Source organism: Toxorhynchites rutilus, chromosome 3, assembly GCF_029784135.1.
Source record: "Toxorhynchites rutilus septentrionalis strain SRP chromosome 3, ASM2978413v1, whole genome shotgun sequence".
Lineage (NCBI taxonomy): Eukaryota > Metazoa > Arthropoda > Insecta > Diptera > Culicidae > Toxorhynchites > Toxorhynchites rutilus.
The window spans coordinates 1,767,432-1,779,450 of record NC_073746.1 but is presented as its reverse complement, the minus strand read 5'-3'; the positions used below and the strand labels follow the sequence as shown (position 1 = coordinate 1,779,450).

Genomic DNA, 12,019 nt, shown 5'->3' with positions numbered 1-12,019 from the left:
TCGTTGAATCAAAAAACACGACTTCGAGTTTGACAGCATGTAGACAATACACCTCAATGAGAAAGTGTGCAAAATTTGGTTCAGTTTTACCCAATGGTAAAAAAGTTATGCCCTGTTGAATGTGTCGCAATAATTTCGTGTTCGCCCTTTAGATCATATGGGAATTTCCATCACTTTCCCAATTTTTCTCGTCGCATGAGCTTTCCTTAGAAGAAGATGAACCCATCAAAGCAGACAGCTCAAATAGGATGATCCGTTCTCGAGCAGAGACACACATTGGTTTTGACGTAGAACTACGTCTAATCAGAAGATATAGGAGGTAAAATGAACATCTAGGCAGCGGACATGTGGGGAAAAATGAATGATTTAAAACACTTATAATCCGAGCATTTCTTAATAGATCTCAAAGATATTTACATCAATTAATAGGAAATATCTCTACTAAATTATTACAATGAGTAACATTTTATTTTGCTTGAGATAAACAATCGAATAATTGTGAAATGTCAAGCATTGTCCAAACGCACTAGGTGCCTCGTTTTATTTGGTCCAATTTGTGCTCCTCAAATGGTTCCGACCAAAATGAGTCCTATAGTCTCTTCGGTTATGTCCCCGACATTACCCACCCGTCTTCTTATTCGTTTCATATTTCAAGTCATTTGTAACACAACCGCTACCATATACAATTTTACACTTACACTTTTGCTAAACATTTTACTTATTGATATAAAAATTCACGAAGCAACCAACATTAATGGTTCAAAACCTAAATTTTATTTGCAAGAATTTATCGTATCACTCACCTTACTTGCAATACAAAAATGCCCGCAACTTGCATTTATTTACAGTGTCGATTTAGCCAGGAACCTTGATTTTGAAGTCTGTAGTTTTATAAAATATATAATTTTATTCATTTGCACTGTAATGAATTTTTATGGAGTGCCCAAAATGATAGATGCACAACTCTCGTAACTGAGGAGTGATTGTGAGTACAGGAAGAAGCTTGTATCTTCGATTTCGACCAATCAGAACGAGGTATTTCCGTTTAGATAACGGTTGAGATTTTTTAATTGTTTGATAGTTAGTTTCAGACATTTATTATTTTATTCAATGTAAAACATTGTTATGGAGTGCCGAAATCAATTGACGCAAAAATCTCATGAATCCACCATGAAACGACTGAGCAATAAGCGTTTAAAAATCGGAGATCCTGTGAAAAAATAGTTGTCAATCGTAAACTGCGGTCTGAAAACATTGCACTAGCTGAAATTACTTGTAATTGTTGTCGACAATCGTTAATAATGATTTTGTAAAAAAAAATATTGTAATGAAAGTATTACAGTCAAAGCAGAAAAATTATGTTGTTTCCTGGAACTTCTGTAGATTTAGTATTATGTACTTTTTCCCGTATTGTTACAAAATTTACCTAGGAACCTCGTTAGTGATTGGACTCTGCTTCAATATCCGAATAAATGCTTTTGTTGGAATTGCATTTTTGCCAATGTCAAAATTTGAGATTCCTGAGTTCATTCTTAACTTTTTTTTAATACTTTCCTGTACTTTTCAGTTGCCCAAAATCATTTTTCTTCTTTCGGCTTCAATTTTTCACATATTTTCTTAAACTGAATGAAATGTAACAAAACTTTCACCCCTGAATAAGAACAAATTTCCAAACAATCTGCTTTCAAAACATTCCAGTACCGACCACTAGAAGCGCCGCAAGAATTTTAACATTGTGTTCAGATTCATAGTGAATCGAGCTTTATATGTTGAATGCTCATGTCCCGACATAGTATAGTAGATTTACCAAAGCAGCATAGCATTTATCAAATTCAACCGCATCGATAACAACAGATGACTAAAACACGCCCTGTTAATTGAACTTCCCCGACATCCGCATCGATAACTCTAATTGATAGGATAAACCATTTGATTCCATTCCCTCACAATTAAACAATTCCAATGTCGACGGCCGACTATGCATTCAATTCGAATTCCAACATCATACCACAAAACGGAACCACAATTTTCGTGAATAATTATATCACAGCACAACCGACTATTAGCAGTTCCGGAAGCGACACGGCGCCCTCCGCAATGATACCGAATCGTATGGCGAGTTTGCATTGTTGCTTTCAGTTCAAATTATCATCCCGCATCCCTCCATGATGTTTTGCGAGGACTATCGGATAAATTAACATTTGTTCGAAGTTGTTTAACCGAAACTGGTTCATATATTAAAAATACACAGACATACAATTTCAATTATAAACCCTCCGAAGCAAAGTGAAGTACGAATAGGAAACATTGAGCAACGCTTGGAACATTTCCAGTGTCATCGGGTATACATTCCCCACCTTGATCTGAAAAGTAAAGAGGATAAATCTGGAATTATCTCCAACCAAACATCTCCATCAGCCATTATCACCGCCAGCGGTCGCTGTGCACGAGCAATCAGCAAAATCATCTCCTTCTTGATGGATTTGTTGAAATCGAGCCACCGGGCGTTGTAAAGCGAGTCACCGATATCCAAACTCTGCAAGCGAATCAACCGAAACCAAATTAGTGTCCAACGGGGCGGCGAAACCGTCACCGGATGGATGCCAACTTACCTGTTCCCGGACCTCGTTCGAGTGCCAGTAGAGGGCGTACATTTGCGAGAGAATCATGAAGATATACGAGCCAATCATCATCATCTGAGCCAGCTGATTGCTCTTTGTTGGTGATATAATTGAATAGAGGGAGCTGTCATATGTTGTGGGTGAGAAATGGTTGGCCATACTTACGGTACTCAGGAGAAACAGTAGGGCACACAGCATCAACCCGAAGGACAGGAACTCCAGCAGGAATATGTAGGTCACCAGCTCGTTCAAATCGCTTACGTACCTACGTGATCAAGAATAAAGTTTTGTTGTGTGTTTAGAGATTTGTTACTGTATCGGTTCATATCTATAAGATCGAGTCATTAGAATTTTCTTTTGAATGAGGCAAAGAAGAACAAAACAAAGTAAAAGGCACTCAGAAACTATTCAACCAATGTTTTGTTGAGGTTTTATTTTTTTTAACGAATTTTTAACAATATTTCGCGATGAACATGAATTTGTATTTCAAATTCATAGATCCGAAAAAGTCCATTCACACAAAGACTCCGTTGCGTAAACGACGCAATTTCATGCTGATATAAAAACACTCTAAACCTAAAGCATATATTTGGAATCATATTCAGAATATGTACCTTCTTTGTGTCCAATATATTCCAACACTCCATTTCATATGTTTGCACTTCCAATAATTTATGCAAGCAACTGTCAGTGTTGACTGCTTCTGATATTAATATTTCCGAACCTTCTGCGTCCAGCCTCCTGGAATTTGAACTGAGACTTCGCGCTTGAATTTAACGCAAAGTTTACATAGTTTTGGGGATCAGCAAAGCAAAAATTGACCGATCAAGCAACGCCTATGCTCAGAAAGAATTTAAGTTATGTTGGAGAAAAAGAAATCCATTAATTTAAGGTAAACATAAGACATTATCCTGCATCCGATTCAAGTTCACTGTTGCACTGTTTTGTTCGATTGCTGTCAAAAAGCATAATAGAATCACCTTCACCTAGTATTTTCATGAAAAGTCGACTTCACTAGTTTCTATTGAGACGAATTTTCCACCAGCAAAATCATTCATCAGACAGACACAGGTGGTAATCATTTGGTTCGAACGAAAGGGTTAGTTTATAAGAACCATCCAACAAAGCTCCCGGAGCTTATGATGAGTCATTATCGTTGTCCCAATGAAAAACACAATTCTTCTTTCATTGTGTAAAGCCTTTAGGCGTTTGCTTTTCTCAGACGATCCTAGTGTTGACAGTAGGGGAGGTGGGGGTAAAACGGACATGTTAAGAAGAACTTCAATTATATCTTTGGAAACTCATGTTTCCCAAAACGTTGATGCAGTTTCTTACAATTGAATATACTGTTTTTCTACCTAATTGGCCTAATATTTTGTTTTTCAATGTTTTTTACTAAAATTAAAACAGACCGAAAAGTACAAAAAATTTTTCGATGCGGGTATAATGGACATGTAGTGGGGGTAATATGAATAGGTTTGTAATATAGAAGCGTAGAGGTTTATCGATCGCGAGAGGAATCATTTTATTCAATCAAGGTCTGAACTCATCACGAATGTCCGTTAAATGATGAAAAAATCGAATAATTCCACCTAGAAGTGATATCGTGCTTTTTAGCAGTATAAACGGACAGACCCTCAACTGTTTTGCTTTTGGTTCCACTCAGCTTCTAAACAGTCCACATCTTTCGATTTGTTTTCGATTTATAGACGCAGTGCATTCCTTAGGAATAGATCGAACAGACTTTTCACAGTTCATCTCACTCCCACTGGCAACTGTCCGTTTTACCCCACCAGTACAATAATTTCAATAATTTAAATTTTTCCACTCAAATATGAATTTACTTTTCCGTGCATACCTAATATCGCTTCTCTGTTAACTCACAAACCGAAAAATAACCATCAGCGAATTGAATTTTGATATTAAACTACTCAAAATGGTTAATGGCAGCTAAAATTACATCCTCACGCGGATTCATGTATGATTTTCGGTTTTTGTTTCCCTTTGTCACTTTTGATCAGTATTCATTGTCATTGGGTGGCTTAAATATTATTGAATAACATGTAGTCTAATTAACAGAAATCGGAAATTCAAAATGTACAAATTTTCCCTACTGTCCGTATTACCCGCGATTCCCCTATATGCCCTAACAAAGAGTTTGACTGCAGGTTATCCGGTTGATTTGGTGATGGAAGATGATGGAAGTTACCCAAAATCATTCCATTATCATATGACGAATTTTAATTACGATTGATTTTTTGAACGGGCGTAATCAAAATTATTGATCTCAAAATCTAAATGTCCGATTTAAATATGAGTTTTATCTAGATACTAGCTTACCCGGCAAACGTTGTTCTGTCATTTAAATTATTTCCTGAAAATATTTTGGGTGCTAAATAAAACATAACTAATGTATTTTAAGCCTGTTTGAATGTTTTAACGATCTATAAAATTATTCGAATGTGGTCGATAAAAAGAACGAATGAAACGATTTCAATGGAAGTTGGTATGATGTTTCACGGAACACGGAGCTCAATTTTGTCTATGTCGAATTACGTCGCTAGGTTGACACATTTGCACAGCTTGATTGAACTTGAGTCGAACGGATTTCAGAATGCAAAATTGTAATCCGTTCGAATAATTTTGACTTTGACGCTGTTATGGCGTTGCTCATGATAGCATTTCCCAAGTGAGTGTATTTTTCCTCAAGCCACTTATATCTCTATATCTCTATGTTCGCGTACATCTCGACCATGATTCGTTGGTACAGCTCACGACATAATATAATGAAATCATACGAAACACATAAAATCCATCGAACGCACTCCTTTATTTTATTCGTCTGATATAGCTATTCATAAATATTATTTCAAAATGAGTAATGATGTTCATAATGAATGGAGTACTTGTGGCAGGATCACGTTGTCTAATGTTTGTGCAATATGCATCTTGTTCTTTCAGAACGGTCGGACATTTTTCGTCAAAGATATTTCTGCTGACTTGCATTGTGGTCACAGACATTCTAGAGCTTGCCACTCGTAATACATTCAAGGCATGTTGTTTGGTATAGAAATCTGAACTAAGTACTACTAAAAATGATGCAAGTAATACTACGAAGGGAAGGCGAACGTTGGGAACGTTAGTGCTATTGAAGAAGAACATGGAGAGAGTCTATGAACGATGTGCGTTAACGATGAATTCCAGGTTATTATTTTTTCTTCGAATCGCGTCATTGTGCAGACACCTTCTTTGATTTCAGTAACGCTTGCGCACATACACTAGACACGTGACAGCAAATGTTTTATCAGAATTGATGACAATAAAGTGATTGTCATTTTGTAAACCGAGCAAGTGTGATTTGAAGTATTTCAATAATTCGTTGTGCACATTCTAAAATACTTCCAACTCGCCGGCGATACGCCCGGCTTTGGACGAAGTGAGGCTACTTGTGAATGTGTGGATGAAAGTTCGATCTAGCACCATCTGTCATTTAACAACGTAAATAAATTCGTTCTGTTTGAAAAACGACCAACGGTTAAATTATTTGAATATTGTTTGTACAAAACTACTAAAATCGCGATTAAAAATAGGGTATGGGGGTTTATATTTGTGATTATATGTGTTGTTTGAAGCAAAATTTAAGAAAAAAAAATTTTGATTTTTTCCTGCATAGAGCCACTCTAATCGGTATTAAATATTTAGTAAACGGTATCCTAGCGGTATCGTATATAGGTATATTCTTTATTTCGCTCATATGACTTTTTTTTCAAATCAGGCTGCGGGCCGCATTCGCCACCACTGCTCTAAAGCATATATTTAGAAACATATTCGAAATATGTACCTTCTTTGTGGCCAATATATTCCAACACTCAATTTAATATGTTCGCACTTCAAATAATTTATGAGAGCAATTGTCAGTGTTGACTGCTTCTGATCCTAATATTTCCAAATCTTCTGCGTCCAACCTACTGGAATTTGAACTGAGACTTTGCGCTTGAATTTAACACAAAGTTTACATAGTTTTGGGGATCAGCGAAGCAAAAATTGACTCAGGAAGAGTATGTTATGTTGGAGAAAAAATTGTATATCAAAAAACAACATCAAGTTCAATTGTCCCATGTTGATATTCTAGGAATAACAGTCCCACCATGAATTTTTAAACCCGTACTCAAGCATGATTGATTCAGTGAGGGGATCTCATCACATTTCATTAAACAATAGTATAGTCCTTCTAAAAAACCCGGTGTATTGCTAAATTGAAATGCTTAAAGCTTTTGGTAGACAAATATGCGAGAAAACTTTGATTGCGTTTTTCTCAGTTGCTGATTTTGGAACATGGGACAACTATGCGTAGAACGGCAGTAAAGCCTTTAGGCGTTTGCCTTTCTCAGACGGTCCTAGTGTTGACAGTACATGTCCTAACTAAGAGTTTGGTTGTAGGGTTATCCGGTTGATTTGGAAGATGATGGAAGTTACCCAAAATCACTATTTTCATTATCAAATGACCAATTTTGATTACGCAAAATATCCATGCAAAATAGGTAAAATAGCTTGATGCGTCAAAAAAGGTCTACTCGATTTTGTTGAAGTATTGACGACCCCAGTAGTTGTTGCAACGGAAGGAGCACCCAGAAGGGGTAAAAGCACTGGAATCTAATCTATTAAATTTTGGTATCCGAAACACGATCACGTTGTTACCGTAGGACATGATTTTTAATTCAAATCGTCTATTCATGATTTCCGATATTATCTTAGAACGAGACATTGGCAGATTTCCTGATTTCCTGACAAAGCCATCTCCGAAGGCCCGATTGCTCTTGAGAAATTTGACCCTTACTTGAGTGCCTCTTCCGAGATGATGAATAGCCTGCCCAGACGGAATTACCACCATGTCAATTGGGTGGAGTTCTAGCAGATTGTTGACAGTAACATCAACCCTGATCAACTTATAGATTCCAGAGGTTGGAGTCCATAGAGTAAGCAAACACTGTCGCTCGAGATAGAGCGATTCCACTACAACAACCGGAGATAATACCAGCAAACAGGTAACCGGTATATGAGATTTGAAACTTTCAGCAAATGAGCAATAACCGATTGAAAATTATATGATTTTCGCGATGCTAAACATTTTCCGTTGCGCGCGCATCCTACATTGCATACGAAAATATTCTACTGATGGGGAAGAATAATCTCTAGAAGCTTTCCTGCTAACTGCCCTTGATTGAAAAATCACAAAACCAAATGTATTTGGTCGCAGTATTATAAGGATAGGAAACATTAAAATAAACTCTTTCGCTTGAATGTAATTTTCAATTCCAAGGAGAACTGGCAGATTATTTTGCAGCAACGATCACATCTTTCCGGATTCTGCTCGATAACCAGCAAACGAAAAGAGTTGCGCGCGTATATATGAGTGTGTGGCGGCTGCTCCGATGCCTCAAACGGAACCGTTTTTCGATGCTGATACTCTCGTATCGTCGCCTTTTTAGTGGCATCACTCTCCTTCTGATGGATTCCCTCCTGGCCAAAGATGCACTAACAGGCTCTTGGTGACACCGTTCATCAGCGCTTCCATGATAAACGAAGAGCTTCACCACAACACCGACAACATGCTCCAATCGCTGTTCAATTATAACTGAGTGGATTTCCGAGCGGCGCTCGCTTATATACCGATTGGTGATTTCAATAGCCTGTTTTGAAAGTAATTTGAAGGCTATTGAAACAAGTTTTTTGGTCAAAAAGTAACAAGTATATAACGCGTAGACATTTTATCTTTCGAATGAAGTGTTTATCATACCATTTCGTTCAGTTGTTTAGGAGCTATTAATGCTCAAAATCTCGGGCTCCGGCGTAACGCTTTTTTTTCGAAACTTTTATTTAAACCCCGGTATAGAAATGAAAGACGTAGTCCTACGTCAAAATATTTAAAGCGATGAATTCATGTCGGCTATTTACTTTTTGATAATAATTCCATGCAAATGCTAGATGCGACTACTCTCGAAGAGGTCCACGCGAATAGTCACACCACTTTTTCGATAATGTTGGCTGGAATCTCAACAATTCCCGTGTAAATTTTTCTTTCAAGACCTCTTTTATTTGTGGTTTCTTGGTATAGACGGGAGACTTAACGTAAACCCATAAATCACACGATCTAGGCGACCATTTTACAAGTCGAAAACGAGAGACTGATTGCTCAACAAACACGCCGATTATTCCATTGTTTTGACGCTGAAACATGTCATTCGGTTTTAGTTTTTAAACGATCTTCTTTCTACACAGTTTTAGTCTTAGTCTTGAATTAAAAAAAAAAGAATAACCACTGAGGTGTTGAGGTATGCAAAAGTAAGTGAAAATAGACCTTCAATGTGTATGAGACGAATAAGGGATACGACTGATACATAAAACACCTAAACTGATTCAAATATTTTTCGCAAATGATGAGCCAATGTCCAAAATAAATAAAGTCTAATCGGAAAGGCTAGTCACATCCAATGAGAATGGATACAAGTTGAGAACAAAGCTGTCCCATTTGAACTCATGACTTAGATTTGATGCGTTCGCTTCCTAATCGATAATAATACCGAGTCCATTGAGCATGGCAACATTTCCAGAACTGGCCTTTTGATACCAGCTTCGAGAACGCTTCTGCGAACTTTCCTCGCTAAAATTTGCGAGAAAACCTCGTTCTTCTCGTTCTTTATTCCAAAAACACGGATCAGTAAACTGTTTTTGAACTATCAGTGCAAGGCAAGAAAAATCTATGAATCAAGAAATTATTACATAAATTAATGAATAAACATGATTTGATGTAATCAACCATTTTCATGACAAATTCATTTCAGCAATGGCTCCGATAGGGTTTAATCAAAAAAGAACTCCCTTGACTTAGAGAATACCTGTTATTTTCGTACTGATTTTCAGTTTGTTTATTGTTCATTTTCGGTTTAAAAGGTCATCTGCTTTGAAATTTGATTCTTTATTCTTTTGATTCTTTAAAAGCTGCGCATTCTCCGGAAATGTAATTTGTTCACATTAACTTTTCTTAACTTTCTTTCTAATCCTAAAATGCGATGTCTACCTTTATAAGCTGATATTTCTAACACATCGTCCAGATACATTCAGAACGTTCTCCACGGATATTTGAATCTAAGTCACTAAGAGATCGGTACCGGAGAAACTGTATCTCATGCGAAATATTCATGAAACTCGATCTCCATGCGTTTTTTGACGTAGGATTACGTCTTTCATTTCTATACTGGGGTGTAAGTTCAAAGTTTCGAAAAACGAAAGTGTTACGCCCGATAACGAGATTTTGAGCGTTAATAGCTCCTAAACAACTGAACGAAATTGTATGATAAACACTTCATTCGAAAGATAAAATGTCTACGCGTTATATGCTTGTTTCAATAGCCCTAAAATTGCTTTTAAAACAGGCTATTGAAATCACACCAATCGGTATATAAGCGAGTGCCGCTCGGAAATCCACTCAGTTACGATTGCGCAACGATTCAGGTACGATCGCTGGAATGGATGGATGTTTCCCTAACACAGACTTCGAAACCATGGAGCCTGTGGAAATCGGCATAGAAATTTAGATGCCAGCAGTGGGAACTTTCGTACTCGTTTGCGATTTGCAAATTGGAATGTTTCCCTAACACAGCCTTCAAAACCATGAAGCCTGGGGAAAGATGAAAACTACGAGTACTTTTGTACTCGCTTGCATTTTTTGCAAACCGGAATATGTTTTCCCAATAGAGATTCCGAAACAAAGAAGTTGGGAGAATCGGCATTACAGATACATTCAAGTCGGTAATACTTTTATACCCCCAAACATTTTTACACTCCAGAATTCGTTTTGCTATCACGGTCTACAAAAGCGGGTACAAATGCAACGCTTTGGCTCGATTATTCAAGACTGCATTGGAAGATATCCCTTCATTTCGCCAGCTCACTGAACTTCTACGCATACCGTTTGATGATTAGGCAAAATGATGATAACTATTTGCTGTGATAACTACTACCAAAATGCATGAATTCACTTAAATTGAGATTTGTTTGCAATTGAATTCGTACATAGTTTCATTCATTCACTATTTTAATCAATAATTTAATCAATACACAAATGTCATTCGGCACTGCGCAGCGGCGATATCGTACCCAATAAGGATCCTCCGAGGTGGGATTATTGCTAATTGAAGAATTGATTACTAAGCCAACGGCAGTCCTACGTCAACCTTGCGGTTATATCACAGGTATAACCCATCCATAGTTTTTGATTCTGAGGATTCATTCCTGAGTACAGAACACGGAAAAATATCTGTCAGACTTAGTTTTCATGCTAAACCGGCAACTCATTTGCACACATTCATTTATATAACTTCCTATCAAAATTGTCAACAAATACCTACTTGATAATGCCCTTATGATACTCGAAGCACTCCTTCAACTTAGCCTGCAGCGTTCGGTCGATGTGGCTGAACTCGTGAAGTCGCTTCAGTGAGCGCTTGAGCGCGTCAATCCGGATCAACCCGAACAGGGTACACGTGCAGTAGAAGCTGGTAAACGGGATGTACATACAGCACGCCGGAAAGGTTAGATAAACCTGCAGAACAAACACAATTTCGTATATTGGCGTCGCATGGACGTCAACACCGGGTGCATACACTCCGTACGGAAGCACATTCTCCTGCGAGAACAGTGGATACGTGACGAAGCAAACGCTGATGAATGCACCTAGCCATAGATTCGATTTAGACAATATTCGGGCCCGATTGGTCAACTGTTCCATCAGCGGACGCATTTCCTGCTGTTTCTGTTCGGAGGAAAATGAAAGAATATCCAACTTCACGCTCCCACTTCGCAAGTGCAAGACTCCAAACCTCCAGCACGGAATACTCGTCGGCAATTCCCTGCAGAAAGTCCTCAAACTTCCGGCGATTGGTCATCAGGAATGAAGTCCGCAGCACCAAGTTGAAGTATAGCACTGTGAAATAGCCATCGATGATGATCTTGTTCATATTGCCCGTGCCGGATGCAATGATGTGGAAAAGATTCATAAACTGAAACACGTTCAGAACCGTCACCGGAATGCAGCCGAGCAAATAACTGTACCACTTTGGCTGGCGGATATAAGCCCAGAAAAGCCACACCTTGGCGTTGACGTTGATTATTGGACAGTCTTCGATCAACATCGCGAATGAGGAAGATTGGAAATGTCCCCTGACGCAATGACCGGAATGGTTTTTATGCCGACACCGACTCGTGGGTCTTCATCTAAATGCCAGGACGAGCGTCGGGTGGATGAGTATAATCATGTTAAATGATTGGGAGATCTGATTTTGAACTGACCATAACCAACAATTATGTGCTTGACCACATGCGGCAAATCACACGCGATT

The 12,019-nt window shown here is 38.0% G+C and overlaps 1 protein-coding gene across 1 annotated transcript; it reads right to left on the bottom strand.

Annotated features, from left to right (window-relative positions):
• Positions 1 to 2,261: 2,261 nt before the first annotated feature.
• LOC129778053 (odorant receptor Or2-like) lies at positions 2,262 to 11,812 on the bottom strand. The gene is made up of 6 exons (XM_055784704.1): positions 11,501 to 11,812; positions 11,030 to 11,433; positions 2,787 to 2,886; positions 2,613 to 2,714; positions 2,429 to 2,536; positions 2,262 to 2,363 (listed from the first exon to the last, which is right to left on the bottom strand). Exons 1-6 carry the CDS (start codon positions 11,810 to 11,812, stop codon positions 2,262 to 2,264), a joined length of 1,128 nt encoding a protein of 375 aa, XP_055640679.1.
• Positions 11,813 to 12,019: the final 207 nt, after the last annotated feature.